Source organism: Echiichthys vipera (assembly GCF_963691815.1).
Source record: "Echiichthys vipera genome assembly, chromosome: 21".
NCBI classification, from domain to species: Eukaryota; Metazoa; Chordata; class Actinopteri; order Perciformes; family Trachinidae; genus Echiichthys; species Echiichthys vipera.
The window spans coordinates 4,140,611-4,157,933 of NC_139846.1; the positions used below are offsets into that span (position 1 = coordinate 4,140,611).

Sequence of the window (17,323 nt, forward strand, 5' to 3'; positions counted from 1 at the left end):
TCTATGAACATCAGAACTGTATGGAAGCATTAGAGAAAGTCTTGATTAAATGCATGTTTTTATCCTGTAATAGATTTGTAAGATTTTTGTGTGCTGCTATGACCAGCACTGTACACTGACTTTTCAAAGTGGTTGCTAAAACTAAAAACATAGCTCCCATTTTTGGTCATCTTATATTTTGAGTAATAAAGAAGTTTCCTGTCACCCTCAAATAACTTTATCTGCTGTCTCTAAAACACACATGAAGCGTTGTCACGTGCATTTTGTGATTAATTTTGGGGTGCATGTTTAGCTGTTTACTGTCCCTATTGTTGAGATGTTAAAAGTGGTTGTCCACTGATGACAATGAAAGGCCAGTTGGTTGCCATTTTCTTAGAACGGTTGCAGCCTGGCAGCTGTTTCTGTCGATCTCTGACATTAGAAACAGGGTTCGTACAGGTGCTGGAAATCCTTGAAAATACATGAATAAAGTGCTTGAAATGTTATATAAGTTGCAATATATAATATAACACAGAGAAAAGGAGATCTCCATATTTGAGAGTGTAAACAACATTTAGAGACATTTTGTCATGAGAGCTCCCGTTAGTTGGTGATTATATTTCTGTGGAGTTGGTTTCCTTTCATTGTCGTCCTTCTGTAGAAAGCTGTCTCCAAACATCATGTTGGTTGTTTATATGACAATAACATCTCATTTATTGTGATGAACAAGTATTTAGTGAATACTGAGGATTGATCTGGATACAAATATGGAGTTTACCACTGCTGGAAGTTGCTGGGAAAGACTGGAAATGCTTGAGAGGTGCTTGAATCTGACTTTGGAGAAGGTGCAGGAACCCTGTAAAGTCATCAAAAGCTGAACCAGAGGGACATGAGTGACATTTGGCCAAAGTTACAGCAGAGCCAAAAGAAAAATAATAACCGCACTGTGCCCTGACTCAACGTGGGTGACAATATACTTAGACAATATTTTGACATTTATTTAAGTAGAAATTCTCTAACTTATGAAGTGCCTTTTTGGCCTCAATTAGTTCAGTGTTAGGTTCTTTGGTTTTTGATAGATAACTTGGGTTTGGTTTACAATGCACATGAACCCTTTTGGCCACAGAAAGAGCTCATCAAGAGCTTAAATTTGATATATATGTGACTCATTTTCCGTTGCTTTTGTTATTCACCCTGGTGTCACATTATCTTAAACACATTTTGCACCACCACTCATTATTTTAGCTCTAATAACTGTTTTTAAAATGCTATTCAAGATCCAGTTTATGTCTATACTATGTAGAAAGGTTGGCTGCAAGAAAAGTGATAATGAAACGTGGATTAAGAAAATCAAATAAAAGTTGTGGGCTGCTTTAAATTAGGAAATTCATCAAAAGTGACAGCTAGACGAATACGTCAGACTTTACTGCAAATACAACATCTAAATAATCCCTTTCAGTGTGATTAAATGAAACAAGATGAGTAGGAGCTGTTGAAAAAGTATATTTTATCGCAACTAATGATTATTTTCATTATTCTCTCGATTAGTTGATTAATTATTTAAAAAGCCCACAGGCATGTTTAACAGTCCAAAACCTAAAGATATTAAATTTACTGTCAAATGCAGTATGACAAAGAAAAGCAGTAGATCTATAAATTAAAGAAACTTGAGACAAAGAATTGTTGCTGTTTTTGCTTTAACTAAATGACTATTAAGACATTATCTGTTCTATTTATTTTTGAGTGATTGATAAATTGACTAATTGTTGCAGCACTAATTTAACCCTCACACCCTCAACACAAACCCTCACAGTGGAAAGTGTGAACAGGAGCAAGACAAATGGAAGCAAAAGAAAAGAGGAAGAAAAACGAAGACGAGGCCGCGTTGATAGATAGTATCTGTCTGTGTTTGCATCATCCAAGTGTGTCGACGGTCCAGTATCAGTATCTGTTTGCGAGGGTGTTGGTTTGCAGTTATTTTTACAGCGGCACAGAAATTGCTCAAGAGTTCCACGCTGAGTTCTATCTTCCCCTTTTTCTCCCTCCTGGGTCGGTCCATCCCTGCTCGTCCTCAGACAGCAACTCGCCGGGTTTCCTTCTATCTTTGAACTGGAGGTCGTTGCCACCACACATTCAAAACACGGGAATAAACAAGGCCCTCGCCACCAATAAAGGTTGCGTCCACTGTTGTATTTCTCGAAATTTGGAGGCAGTACAGTCGCACATGTTGGGTTTTTAAAGATGATTCAAAAGAAAATGAATCCACCAGAATTACGTGAACATCATTTAATGAATGAATGAGTGACATTTCTTTATTTCAAACATGTTAAAAAGCATATATACACACACATATATACACTATATATATGTATATATACCGGGCAGCCGGTGGCACAGTGGTTAGAGCAGTTGCCCCATGTAAAGAGGCTAAAGGTCCCCAAGGCAGCGGCCTCAGGCTTGAGTCCGACCTGCGGCCCTTTGCTGCATGTCTCCCCCTCTCTCTCTCACCCCATTTCCTGTCTGTCCATATAATAAAAGGCTTGAAAACTGCCAAAAAATAATCTTTAAATATAAATATAAACAATTATCCCTATTTTATATACAACATAATATTCTTTAAATATAAACAATTATCCCTATTTTATATACAACCAAATATTCTTTATATATAAACAATTATCCTCATTTTATATACAACCAAATTTTCTTTAAATATAAACAATTATCCCTATTTTATATATAACCCAATATCCGATGAATATAAACAATGATCCTCCTTTTATATATAACCAAATATTCATAAATATAAAAATTATCCTCATTTTATATACAACAAAATATTCATAAATATAAAAATTATCCTCATTTTATATACAACCAGATATTCTTTAAATATAAACAATTATCATGTTTTATATACAACCAAATATTCTTTAAATATAAACAATTATCCTCATTTTATATATAACCAGATATTCTTTAAATATAAACAATTATCCCTATTTTATATTCAACCAAATATTCTTTAAATATAAACAATTATCCTCATTTTATATATAACCAAATATTCTTTAAATATAAACAATTATCATGTTTTATATACAACCAAATATTCTTTAAATATAAACAATTATCCTCATTTTATATATAACCAGATATTCTTTAAATATAAACAATTATCCCTATTTTATATTCAACCAAATATTCTTTAAATATAAACAATTATCCCTATTTTCTATATAACCAAATATTCTTTAAATATAAACAATTATCCCTATTTTATATACAACCAAATATTCTTTAAATATAAACAATTATCCCTATTTTATATATAACCAAATATTCTTTAAATATAAACAATTATCCCTATTTTATATACAACCAAATATTCTTTAAATATAAACAATTATCCCTATTTTATATATAACCCAATATTCGATAAATATAAACAATTATCCCTATTTTATATATAACCCAATATTCGATGAATATAAACAATGATCCTCCTTTTATATATAACCAAATATTCATAAATATAAAAAATTATCCTCATTTTATATATAACCAAATATTCTATAAATAAAAATAATTTCCCCTATTTTATATACAACCAAATAAGTAATAAATATGAATAATTTTCCCTATGTAATGCAAAGAAAATATAATTGAACAGATGTAGTGCTGGGCGCTATAAGAGTTGAACCTGTATATCGGTGTTAGTTTCTGTATGATATTAATTTTCATCACACTGATGTTTGTTCAAGTCTTTTTCTGTTAGTTTGGTTTGAATTATTGATTTGATTATTTGATGGTTTAAAAACGGGGTGAAACATCATGGTTGACAGCTGTGATTGACTCGCGATTAGTCGTTTTCTTCTGTGCAGACTCAGAGTTACACCATGGATGGGATGGTTTGGCTTCACTTTTGTACGGCGCATCACCAATCTTTATATATACAGTCTATGCATAACAACAGTTATAACTTTAACAATTCAACAATTAATAGCCCACAACTAACTCACACCGTGGCACACAACCACTTGTGACACGTAAACCATTGTTAACACCAATAATAGTACTACATTTACAAAGTTACATGTGGAACTGAATGTTTTAATACTTGATGAGCTCCTGACAATAGAATTAGTTACTGTAAACCTATAATGAGGAACAGTAATGCAAAACAAACAACCCGTTTTACCGCGAAACTGCCAGAATCTTAAAAAATACTGTGATAATATTTTGGGTTATACCGTCCAATAAAGATTTTCAATATTGTGATTCTTTTTAAATACTCAGAAAAATGAACAAGCTTTGGTTGGTGTCTTGTCAAAACTTTTACGTCATAATTTGGATTTTTAACTGCAGTATTTCTAAAACTCCTGCCAAGATGAAACTCCACATAAATAAATATCCAGTAAATATTCAAATGAATGGCTGAGTTCCCTTTAGCTGCTCCAGTTTGATGGTGCTAGTGTTTTCCTGCATATTAATGTTATAATATACAAGTGTGAGTTCCTCCATTCACTTTAAACCCTTATTGAATGAATAACTGCTGGTATTTGTTTTTATCAGTCTAGTTTCAAAAAGCAGAGTGAAACTGTCTTCAGTCATTGCCACAGTTGTGAAACTAACTACATGATGCAATTATTTTCTTTTGTTTCCATGACTCATAAAAAACATCAAGTACTAGGAACTGTTGGTGAAATCAAATTAAACTTTGACCCCAGTCTGATACTGAATAAGTCATCAGATCCGTGAAAACAGTGACAGAGGAATTTCTCATGTGCTACAAAACAAAATCAATGAGTGTGCGTGCAGCAGTGTTTCTAAAAGGGAAATGACTGGGAAACAGCACTAAAAATAGGTAAACGATGGCCTACAGTTATTTAAAGAATGGTGAAACATACTAGGAATTTGACCTGGTGTTTTGCGCAAAGCTGATGCTGAAAAAAACAGAAAAATACACTCATTTAAAAGGTACACACAGAAATTAGGACTAAGTCATAAGAATAAGAAATAATTTGAATACAAAATGAGAATTTACAATAAGTTATACATGTAGAATATAAAATAAAATCTATTATATTATTTAGTAATATGATATAACATATATTATATTATATATGTTATCGATCTTGTTATTTATTCATTTTTTAAACTACTGTTTTTTACATATACTTTTCTAAGTATCTGAACCTTATTTGGATGTCTATTATAAAGTTGCAACTAATGCTTATAATAGTAATTAATAAGTGCATTCAATATTTTATTGGTGATCTATAAAATAGATGATTATTTGTGCACTGATATGTTACTTAATGATGTTTATAAATGCTTTTAACAACCATTAACGAGGCTTTGTAACCACATCCAAATCCTTTTTTACTGAAGATTAACAAACTATTTCTTTTACTATTACTTGCTAAAGGTTTACAAATTATTTGGTGATCAATTACAAATCAATATAAAATGTGTGCAACAGTAACTGTTATGAATAACAAATGATTGCATTGCTAATAATCCTTAAACATTATTAATTATAATTCCATGTTTGTGAACATTTAAATAAATATAAACTTAAGTTTGCTTTAAAGATAAGATAATCCTTTGTTGGGCTCACAGTGGGGACATTTTCTAATAAAAGCATCGGTAAAAAAATAAAAGATATATTATAAATATGTAAACAGTAAAAGCTAATTAACTGTAAAAATGTAAGTTAACAAGTAAGTTAAAAGTTAAAGGGAAATATGATGTATTAACTGTCAAATGTACCATGTATTAGTTATGTTATGATACATTTTTACCAAATAAATAATGAAAATATATATTAACTCAGACTTTCCACCCAGCCATTATAAAGAATTTATTATTCAAGAAATGAAAGTGCAATGACCTCATTGTGTATGTATATATTTGTCCTAATTTTTATATTTTACTATCTTATATTTTAATAATAATAATAATAATAATAATAATAATACATTTGATGTATAGTGTCCTTTTCTTTAAAGATCTCAAAGGGCTACAGTTAAAAAAAGAATAATATTCATATTTTAATATTTTGCTATTTACATTGATAATACTTGTAAACCTGTTAAACTGTATTTCGTTGTCTTAAAAAACAAACAATGAAAATAAATATATCTACTGTATATCTATATAGTACTCTATTGTTTTTTAAATTAGCCGCGTTTTGTGTGTTCTCGCGAGATCTGAGCAACAGCGCCCCCTTTGTTTGTGTGTGGAAAAACGACGGGAGGTACTGAGGAAAAACTCCGCGGCTAACGATAGCAAGGAAACACAATACGGATTAAATTCACTTTTAGGTCTTCTCGGACACACCGGGGGTCAACCAGAAGCTGCAGGAGGACATAATTCCGGCTAAAACCCCTTTGGTTTGCCCGCTACATTCCCGCCGAGGCGAGCAACCAGAACAGAGAGACTCCTGCTAACCCCGAGAAGAGGGGGTGCGGCCTGCTTTTGTAGCCGGCTCTTGGGTGCAGCTCAGGCGGGTAGTGCTTGCACCAGAGCGCGGGGCTTCGGCTGTTTCTTTTTTTTCTTCACACCCGTAAAAAAAATCGGAGCTTTGTATTTTTTTTTAAATTTTATCAACCACATCCTCCTCATCGCCAATTCCCCTTCATATCGGTGTGCTGTTTATAGTCATTTGTTGTCCCAAAAGAGGTGCTCTTGAAGCCGGGGCGGCCTGTTGTGTTTTTTTCGAGCCGCCTTGAACAATAACACAAGCCTGCACGGGGGCTGCACAGCACTGCCAAGCGAAAAGAAGAGCAACCGAAGCCGAGATAATACATGCATTGTGTGGCACCAGCTCTGGAAGACCCGGGAAGAGCATGCATGTTGGATTATGGAGCTATCGGGGGGGGAAACCACTACAAACCGGAGAGAATGTATGTGCATGCTCGGCCTGTTTGTGAATAATGCACTTGTGATCTTCCCCGATTAAAAGCTGCAGGACTTTTAAGAGCTGGGATGTGATTTTTGGGGGATGAGTAACCTCGATTGCACCCTGCGCAGACTGCTGTATATGTGGGATTCACCGACGGGCAACTGAAGCCGTTATCTATGCTCTCTTCAAAGCCACCAGACTCCATTGAGAAAAACATTGATTTAAGCGCACAGAATACGGGAGTTCGTGCCCCCATCTGTTGGTTTATTTGTGTTTTTGTGTGACTTCTAAACGTATTAATACATCTTTAACGGAGCCGATCGGACCGGAGGAGCCCCCCGGGGGACAGGCAGCTGAGATGAACCCGGTCAATGCGACCTCTCTCTACGTGTCCGCGAGCCGTTCGGTGCTGCAGTGCGACCCCCGAGACCCCCGGGCCCTGGCGGAGCTCTGCAAGCTGCTGCCGTTCTTCCGCCAGTCCCTGTCCTGTTTGGTCTGCGGTGAGTGTGTGGATTTTTATTTAATTATTTTTAAGTGATAATATATCCTTGTGTAAAAGGGGTGTTTTTATGGAGAAGTGCGTTGTTGTCAGCTGTGCTCGCGGTGGGAGCGAACCTTTTAAATGAAGCTGCTTTCAGGAACAGTCGGAGATACCTGTATCGGCACTGGTAAAGGGATGTAAACAAGTACTTTCAATGAAGTGAAACATTTACATTTTGTATATTTTGCTTCACTACTTATATGGTAGAATAGTTAGTAATAACTTCTATATAAATACTATGGGAAACATAAATGGGGAGAATCAGTAATAATAATAAACATTAGCTCTAAAGCACTGTTATTGACAAGGTTACAAATTGCTTTCCAGAAAAACAAGATAATATCATTTTTATTTTTGATTATGGCGCCTTAATAGATAGCACAAAGAAGATCATTAACTCGTGGAAATAAAGCTTAAAACATTTCAGCACTTTGAAATAGAATCATATACAGCACATGGACTTAAATAAATAAAAATATACAATAACAAATATTGTAATTAAGAAAGTAAACTTAGGATCAATTTGAAGTTACTTGAATATTTACATTTTTGGGCTATGTATTTATATTTTACTTCACTACATTTATATGACTAGTTGTTAATTATTCATATATTAATGCTTTTCTAACAAAAGCATCGGTAAAAAAAAGATATATTATAAATATGTAAACCGTAAAAGCTAATTAAAGGCAAAATATGATAAGTAGATACTGTATTAACTATCAAGTTTACCATGTATTAGTGATGTTATAATACATTCTTACCAAATAAATAATGAAAATATATATTATCTCAGACTTTCCACCCAGCCATTATAAAGAATTTATTATTCAAGAAATCAAAATGCAATGACCCACCCTCCAGTTTTTACTACCTCATTGTGTATGTATATATTTGTCCTAATTTTTATATTTTACTATCTTATATTTTAATAATAATAATAATAATAATCATAATCATAAATTTCATCATATTAATACTTGTTGGAAATAACTAACAATTATCAACATTATTTATAGAGCACATTTCTCAACAGGGTTACAAACTGCTCTCCAGAAAAACAAGATAGAACCCAAAACAACAACACAGAGACCGTATGGTTTTGAAAACATAAAACACGGAATATTTGGTAACAAAACCCAGGGCTACGTTGATATATTTTTCTGTTGAAGGTTGATTTTAAGGATATGTTTTTTGTTTATAGCCCAATATTATTAGCCTGCAGCTTTCCTAATTATTACGTGTTCAACCTGAACCAGCTGCAACATTGAAATAATGCTTAAGTGCAATTCATCAATAATAATATAGTATCCCAGTTGCATACAAATAAAGACATCCTGGAATTATACATTATACACAATTTTAATACTTACATATATATCTGTACATGTACTTAAAGTAAAAAATCTGTCTCCCCTTACTGTTCATCAATCTAAGAATCATAGCAGATAAATTCAAATGGTGTTGAAAATCCCAGGCGCAGTGAACGCATCGTAGTAGTTGTCTACACCCACCATGACACACCCCCCTCTGTGTGTTATTTGGTAGCAGCGGGCGTTTCTCTGTCGATCATGTTGAATAACGGTCCACTCAGACAGGATATATGCACCCAATCTATCTCACACTCTCCACATCCTCTAATTCAAAGTCAAAACGCATGCACAAAAACAGAAAGAAGGGTAGTACTTTATGGTGTTTGTACATTAAATAGCAGTGGCTGGGCATCCAAATCATTCAAGCAAAGGAGTGTTTCCCTATGGAGGACTAAACATGACTCAAGTCTCAATAAATACATTAATAAATGCATTAATACATGTATAAATAGATACAGGAATAAACAAATAAAAACAGAAATAAACGCAAAAATAAATAAATACAGAAATAAATAAATAGTGAAATAAATTAACATATGGTGAAATAATTAAATATAAATGCTGAAATAAATGTAAAATAAATACAGAAATAAATGAATGCATGAAAAAATAATACAGGAATAAACAAATAAATGCTTAAATAAAAAAATGCAGAAATTAATGAATAAATAAATGCTGAAATAAATGAATACTTAAATAAATATAAAATAAAAACATAAATAAATGAATGCATAAATAAATGCATTGCTAAATGTAAAATAAATGGTTAAATTATTGTAAAGTAAATACATGAATAAAGGAATGCCTAAAAATAATACAGAAATAAATAAATGCTGAAATAAATGAATACTTAAATAAAAGTAAAATAAATAAATAAATGCAAAAATGAATGAATACGTAATAAATGCTGGAATAAATAAATCAACACATTGATGCATCGATACATACAAAATAATACAGGAATAAAGAAATAAATGCATAAATAAATACAGAAATTGATGAATAACTAAATGTTAAATAAAGACATGAATATATAAAGGAATTAATGAAGAAATGCATGAGTAAATGGAACCTCCTACCTCATTAACATATGGACACAGAAATACAGGAATAAATAAATGTAGGTGAACAAAAATAGTAAAGTAAATAAATGTAAAGTATTTCTGAATTTATTTAACTTTTTATGTATACATTTATTCTTTTATATTTGTATTCATGCATTTATTCAAAATACATGGGTTCATTTTATTGATTTATTTATTGGGCCTCAGTGATAGTGCTTAGTTTAGTTCTGCACATTTCTCTGGTTAGTCTGCTTGTGTCAGGTTGTAAATAAACCTCATCTTTGATTTATTTTGGCGATATATTTAATGCATGGTTTTCACTGCTCATACATAATGCAGCAGCTCCCCTTTAGCCACCGTGAGTGAGTATATACAGGGACTATCTCCTTGGGCAGCTTTATTACACTCACAGTTAACCTCCTCCACTGTTTGAATATCAAATCATTATACTGTAACAGCAGTCCATACATTGCTTTTAAATATAGACTTTTTTGTGGTTACGTGGGATTTATCAGACAAACCGCGCCAATTTTGAATGGTTGGTTTTGTTTCTCATTGGTGGACCTTCAACTGCCCCCCTTCCTCTTCCCTATTTGCAGCTGCACTCCCTAGCAACCAGCGTTGCTAAGGAAGCTCCTCTCAAAGAGCGGCTGTCACCCAGTCTGGAAAGTTGCCAGGCGACGCTCAGGTTTACAAATACACGTGAGTTTAGGAAAGCTATACAAAACACACTGCAAATGAGAAAGCACCGGGCCTTAATTCATCAGATCATGGGCTCCTACTGGTGCTGGAGATCCTTGAAAACAATGGGATTCTAATGTGGTGTTTTAAGGTTGAAAAAGAGCTTGGGGTTTTGAATAAAGTGCTTGAAATGTAGGTTATTTAGGATGCCAGGTCTACAAACAGGTTACACATTGTGTGACACCTCAAACTGTTGTTGCGCTAATTTCAGGGTTTTTACAGGTGCGCAATTCCCTGAAAATACTTGAATTTCAATGTGGTTTAAAAAGGGCTGGGATTTACAATAAAGTGCTTGAAATGTCGGTTATTTAGGATGCCACATCCATTTTTACAAACACCCTTCAGTAGACTAAAACAATACTTAATTTTGGTTGTTTATGGCGAAATAATGTTAGATTTAGATTGATAAAAACAAAGTTATGACTAAGAAAATGACACAAGATTAATCAACTAAATCAACGGCAGACAGCAAACCTTTTCTTTTTTTAAATCGTCTCGATAAACTTTAACATTTGATTTAATGTGAGGAAGAAGTTCAAAAATCAGTATACTGTATGTACCATATGTACAAATAAAAAACCTCACTTCACTGAAAAAAGTAGGAAGAAGTCTCAATAAACTATAACAACTGATTTAATGTGATGAAGACGTGTAATAACAGTATATTGTACTTAACATGTATAATTTACTACAGCTGTAAGGGTCTGAAAACGCTTGAAAATGCACAGTAAATGCTTAAAGTGCATCAATTTTGTGCTTGAAAATGTAGGTTATTTAGGATGCTACGTCCTAAAGCACTCTTCAGTAGAACGATGGCACGAAACATATTTTTTGTTGTTTATGGCACAATAACGTTAGATTTAGATTGATATTGTATTTACTTTACATGTGTAGTTTAGCACAGCTGTAAGGTGCTGAAAACGCTTTAAAGTGCACCTTTAAAAGCTTGAAAAGTGCTTGTATTTGACTTTGGAAAAGGTGCAGGTACCCTGCAGATCATGTGTGCCATCATTTGTTGGTTGGATAAGATTTATTTTGCTGTAGTTGCTCTTTCTGCTTCATGTGCAAGTCTGTGAATTAATCACGTGTGACTGTTTCTGCACTGTTCCTGTGCAGTGTGTTAACATTTTTTCTCCTCCTCTTCTCCTCAGGTAACCTTCTGCAGGACCCCATCGCTCCCACCGACTCCTCATGTCAGCATTACGTGTGTCGAGGTTGTAAAGGTCAGAGGATGCAGCTGAAGCCGTCCTGCAGCTGGTGTAAGGACTATTCCCGCTTTGAGGAAAACCGGCAGCTCTCCTTGCTCGTCCACTGTTACAGGAAGCTCTGTCTCTACATCACGCAGTCGCCGCTCGCCCCGCACATAGCCAGCGCCGCTAGTGACTCGCCAGACCTCCAGGCCATCCTCAACGAGGGCCTCACGCTGGCTGAGGGCGAGCAAGAGGTGGAGGACCTTTCAGATTCGCTCGGCCTTTCACAAACGGCCACCACCTCAGACATAGTCCAATCGGATGAAGCTCCGCCCGCGGGGGAGCTCAAGGCGGAGGAGCTGAGCCCCGTCAGTATCAACGGGCTGCATGATTGTAATGGTCTGCTAATTTCGGACACTCTGCAACCCATCACTATAGAAACGGGAGGAGGCCTCTTAAAACAGGAGAGCTTTTCCGAGCAGATCCCCTTGTGTGTGAGCGCCACAGGGGAGGCGGGCCTCTGTGACATCAGCACTTTCGGGGACGACCTGAAGCACAGCGAGGGGCCGTTGTTGTTGAGTGTTGAGGAGGTGCTCAGGACTCTGGAGACGGACACTGACCCCGACCCCCAGCCGGACTGCCCCCCCTCCGTACCTCAATCCAGCCTCAACGGGCCCCACAACCCTTGCCCCGACTCCTCCCGCTTCATCCCCTCCCTCCCCCGAGGGAACAGCCCTCGCCCCCTCCAACCTCACCCGCAGCCATCACCGCAGCCCCCCCCTCAGCCCTCCACAGTCGTCCCCCACGTCCCCCCTCGGTACCACCGCAAGCGCTCACGCTCGGAAAGCGACAGCGAGAAGGTGCAGCCCCTCCCTATCTCCACCCTTTTACGGGGTCCTCCCCTCGGTGCCAACAGCTCCCCCCATCACCCTAACCCCGGTGCCACCACCACCACCAAGTTTCCCGCAGCCACGCCCCACCCGCACCAGGCCCCGGTGCCAAACGGCGGCCCCCTAAAGGTGGGCAAGACTGTGCTCATCTCGAACAAGACGCTGAAAAAGACTGTGGAGCATCATGGTGGCCCCAAGAAGGCTTACACCAAGGCCAGGCAAGGGACCCCCAAGCCCCGTACACAACCCCGCGACAGAGTCCCCCCGCACCCCCACGCTCACCCCCTGACACATCCGCCCAGCCCCTCGAAGCCACTGTATAAGAAGCCTGTGGAGAAGAAGGGCTGCAAGTGCGGCCGAGCCACGCAGAACCCCTCTGTGTTGACCTGTAGGGGACAGCGCTGCCCCTGCTACTCCAACCGCAAGGTGAGAACAACAACACCGACGCTGATGCTGCTGTCAACGCCAGACACACTAAATGTCTGGAAATATATCTATCTAACAAAGTGAATCTCCAGCCGGGGCTCATTACGTTGAACAGATTCTGTTTGTTTATGAATGAATTTGTTTCCGTGGGAGTCGTTTACAGGGATGAAATATTGTTTAAAAACACAATTTTATAGTGATTTTCTTTTTCATGGCAACAGCCAACAAAACATACCATGAACAACTGTTGTTCAACAAACTTGCAAAACATTTCTAAGCAAACAGCAGCATTAAGATGTATTTTTTTAATACTTACTTATTTTGTCATATAATGTAAGTAAAGCTCACAACCTAAGCATCATATATATAAATCCACAACCTTTATGATTAAATAAGGAAACAACAAAGCATCAACAAAAATAAGAACAAATAAAAGGATATCAAATTGTAAGAAAAGAAGTAATGATCATAAAAAAGAAAATATTGTAATAAAATAACAAATATAAAAGACATTTGGATACAGGGAGGATAGTTTGTGTTAAAAATATATTCTTGGTGACTTGTTTGAGCTAGACAGCTAGTTAAACTTCAACAAGACTTTCTTTTTATAAAATAATCCGAGCTGCAAAACTATACCCCAACTATTTTGATAATAGATTAAATGTTTAAAAGTCATTTTTTTTAATGCAAAAATGTCTGAAAATAGTGTTTTCAGCCTCTCAGATATGTTTTTTTCTGTTTTTATATGAAATTAAAGTGACAACAGTGGTTAGAGCAGTCGTCCCATGGGTTCGACTCCGACCTGTGGGCCTTTGCTTCATGTCTCCCCCTCTCTCTCACACCCCATTTCCTGTCTGTCGTACAGAATAAAGGCTTGAAAACTACCCAAAAAAATCTTTAAAAAAATAAGATTAAGGAGAATATCCCTGAATTTTGGACAAAACATGACATTTAGAGAAACGACCTTGGACTTTGAGACGCTGGATGAGGCGTTTTCCCCGTCCCCAAACACTGCATCTGCTAAATAATCAAATGAAACAACCTTTCTGTTATGAGACAGTCTTCAGGTGATCTGTTATTATTATACGTTTTATCAAGATCCGATGTTCTATCCATATCACACAGTCTATAGTTATATCAACTCAAAAAAACAAGTAAATTGTGATTTTATTACTGAGCTCTTCCAACATTTAGATTAGAAACAAACTACTCTTTTTTATTAGAAAGAATAAACATGGGATGCCAACCTCCAGCTGCCCTAACAAGTAAAGGCATAAAAAGCCCCTATAATAAATCAAAGTATATGAGAATTTCCAAATAAAGGCGCTCTGTATTGGTATTATGACTTTCACGGTTCCCACCATAGGTTCCCACGTGTCCTGGGAAACCTTGAGGGGAATTCTGGTCATGGAAAATAAGAGTAAATGTAACTTTTCTTTTAATAAAAGGACCTGAGTTGCGAGTTGGGCTATAAAATTATCCCCTACCTATTTTGATAATCGGTTAATTGTTAAGTGATTTTTTAATCAGAAATGTCAGAAAATAGTGTTTTTAGTCTCTCAGATATGTTTTTATATCAAATAAAACGGAATATTTTTGAATGTAGGAAAAACAAGACATTTAAAGAAAGGACCCTGCACTTTGAGATGGATTTAGCATTTTTCTCTATTTTTCATGATTTAAAGACAAAACACTGCGTCTACTCTGTTAAAGACATTAAATGAAGCAACACAAGATTTTCCAGAACATTTAACATTTTCTCGGATTTTCCAAGTATGGATTTTTTTCCCCCCAGATTTTCCAGGACACAAGGGAACCCTGAAAGTAAAAATACCAACACAGAGCGCCTTTATTTTGAAATTCGCATTTCCTTTCAGTTATTTATTTGGGCTTGTTATGCTGTCTCATAACTCTCCATTTGAGAGCACTAAGTTATTTTCTGGATCATATTTGTGCAAACTTGCTCTTTTTGAATGGACTTTAAATTAGCATTTTATCAGAGTGAAGCTTCTTTAAAATAGCTTTTTCAGTGCTTAGTTATGTGAAATCTAATCTCCAGTCTCTTCTGTAGTGGAATTAACATATTATTATTATCATTTTTATTATTATTATCATGCATACTCTTCTCGTGTTGGCCCAACGACATATGCAGACATAAAATACAAAGCTTATAATTATGAAGTATTTATACATGTTTAAAACACGAAAAATACAATTTTTTTCTGTTATGTAAAACATGCCATATTTATTTCTTTATGACAACAACAAGTCCTTTAGAAAGTGCAGGAACTCCTTGATCGTGGAACCAAAGTTTTATTTTTCATTATTATTGTTATTAAATCATTTCTCGATCAGATCACGTTGTCATCCGTTACGCTTAATGAACTCCTCCCACTTCCTTCAGGCGTGCCTGGACTGTATCTGCCGCGGCTGCCAGAACTCCTACATGGCCAACGGAGAGAAGAAGCTGGAGGCGTTCGCCGTGCCGGAGAAAGCTCTGGAGCAGACGCGCCTCACACTGGGCATCAACCTCACCAGTATCGCCGCGGCAGCCCTCCGTAGCCCGGCCACCAGCTCCCCCGGCAACACCCTCCTCAACGTCACCACGGCGACAGGGGCGCCGGTCACAGCCACCTTCTTATCGGGGGCGGGGCACGACAGCAGGGGCTTTGACGATTCACTGGAAATGCGCTTTGACTGCTGAGGTTTCGCCCCCTCCTTTCCTCGCAGTTGTAAACGCACATTGCCCGCCCCCCCACCCCTGCGTTACCCGTTTCGGGGTGTGCCAGGGAGCTACGGCAGCGGAGCCAGAACAAGGCAGCTACAGTGACAGGCGATAGCGAGGGTCGCCAGATGATCCATCGCCTGGAACTGCACCATGCTTGCGGTGTCGCGTACAGAGAAGGAGAAAAGATTTCCTCTCTCGATTTCTTTCTCTACTATGGGTAACGTGTAGAGCAGGGGGGTCAAACTGATCCAAGGGCCGTGTGGCTGCAGGTTTTCAGTCCAACCAATCAAAAACACACTTGGTCCCACAAATCAACTGTGTGAAGGCAGTTCAGATGATTGAGGAAGTCGAGTCAGGTGTGTTCTTGCTTGGTTGGAATAAAAACCTGCAGCCACACGGCCCTTTACTGGATCACTTTGACACCCCTGGTGTAGAGCATGACGTGTAGCTTAGGTCAGGGGTGTTGACCGGGGTCGCACGCTGCCCGCCCGTGTGTGCGAGCATGTGAGCGTGGATGTGCGAGGGGGAAGGGGTTCGCTTTGGAGACACCCTTTTTATTAGCAGGAACGGAGACACCATCATCATCATCATCATGATTATCATCATCATCATAGACCGGTGTAATTTATATAAAAGACTGAACTTTTTGTACATGGACGACAAATCGGTTTCCATTTAAGCAGACGTTTTATGATATATTTTATACGTTACATTGAAAAACCAATGGAGGAGGCTGCAGGATGGGGGGGGGGGGGGCAGAGCTGCTTTCAACCAGAGGATTTTGACACATAAAACTTTAAAAACATTGACAATAATCCCTTTTATTTCCAAGCAAAAGAACCAGGATGAGAGTTTGAAAACCCACCAAATACAAGTTTGTCTGTTGAATGTTCGAATACTCCGTGAGACACCTGAACATGTCGTTATAAAGTAAAAAACCATGAGATCGGCTGGTGGAGGATCAAACTCCAGTCCCTGGTTTGTTGGTTCTTGCTTTTAGCACTTTTCCACACATCAGAACGCCATATTTCTGCTCGTGTTTGAAAACTCTGGTTGACTGCAGTACCCCCTCCGCCGTCGTTTTTGTTATTCACAAGTTTTTGGTTTCCCCGAAGCTACATACACATGCTGCTAAATACCACAGAGGAAACTGAGGAGGAGAGTTTCCCTCGTCTTTCGTTCTGGTTTTTTGTTGCGTTAACATGTGCAGTATTTATTGGACGTCTGCTAACGCGTAGGTCGACGCGCCGGGCGCCAGTTTTCCGCCCGTCGATGGAGTCTGGACAGTTTTTCTGTCTCATGTTTAGTTGCTGTCTCCTTCTTTAGTGTTTAGTCTCCAAACGTTTTTTTTTTTGTTTGTTTATTATTGTTGTTGTTGTTCTCCCTCGGGGCATTTAAATAACTGTAATATAACTGTAACATATTTCCACAAAAAAGAAAGAAAATCAAAAACTTAACCAAAAAGTGTCGTGTGATTATTT

The 17,323-nt window shown here is 37.1% G+C and overlaps 1 protein-coding gene across 1 annotated transcript; it reads left to right on the forward strand.

Annotated features, from left to right (window-relative positions):
• Positions 1-6,269: 6,269 nt before the first annotated feature.
• On the forward strand, positions 6,270-17,306 carry msl2b (MSL complex subunit 2b). The gene is made up of 3 exons (XM_083936384.1): positions 6,270-7,389; positions 11,760-13,114; positions 15,519-17,306. Exons 1-3 carry the CDS (start codon positions 7,248-7,250, stop codon positions 15,816-15,818), a joined length of 1,797 nt encoding a protein of 598 aa, XP_083792510.1. The 5' UTR covers positions 6,270-7,247; the 3' UTR covers positions 15,819-17,306.
• The last annotated feature ends 17 nt before the right edge of the window (positions 17,307-17,323 follow it).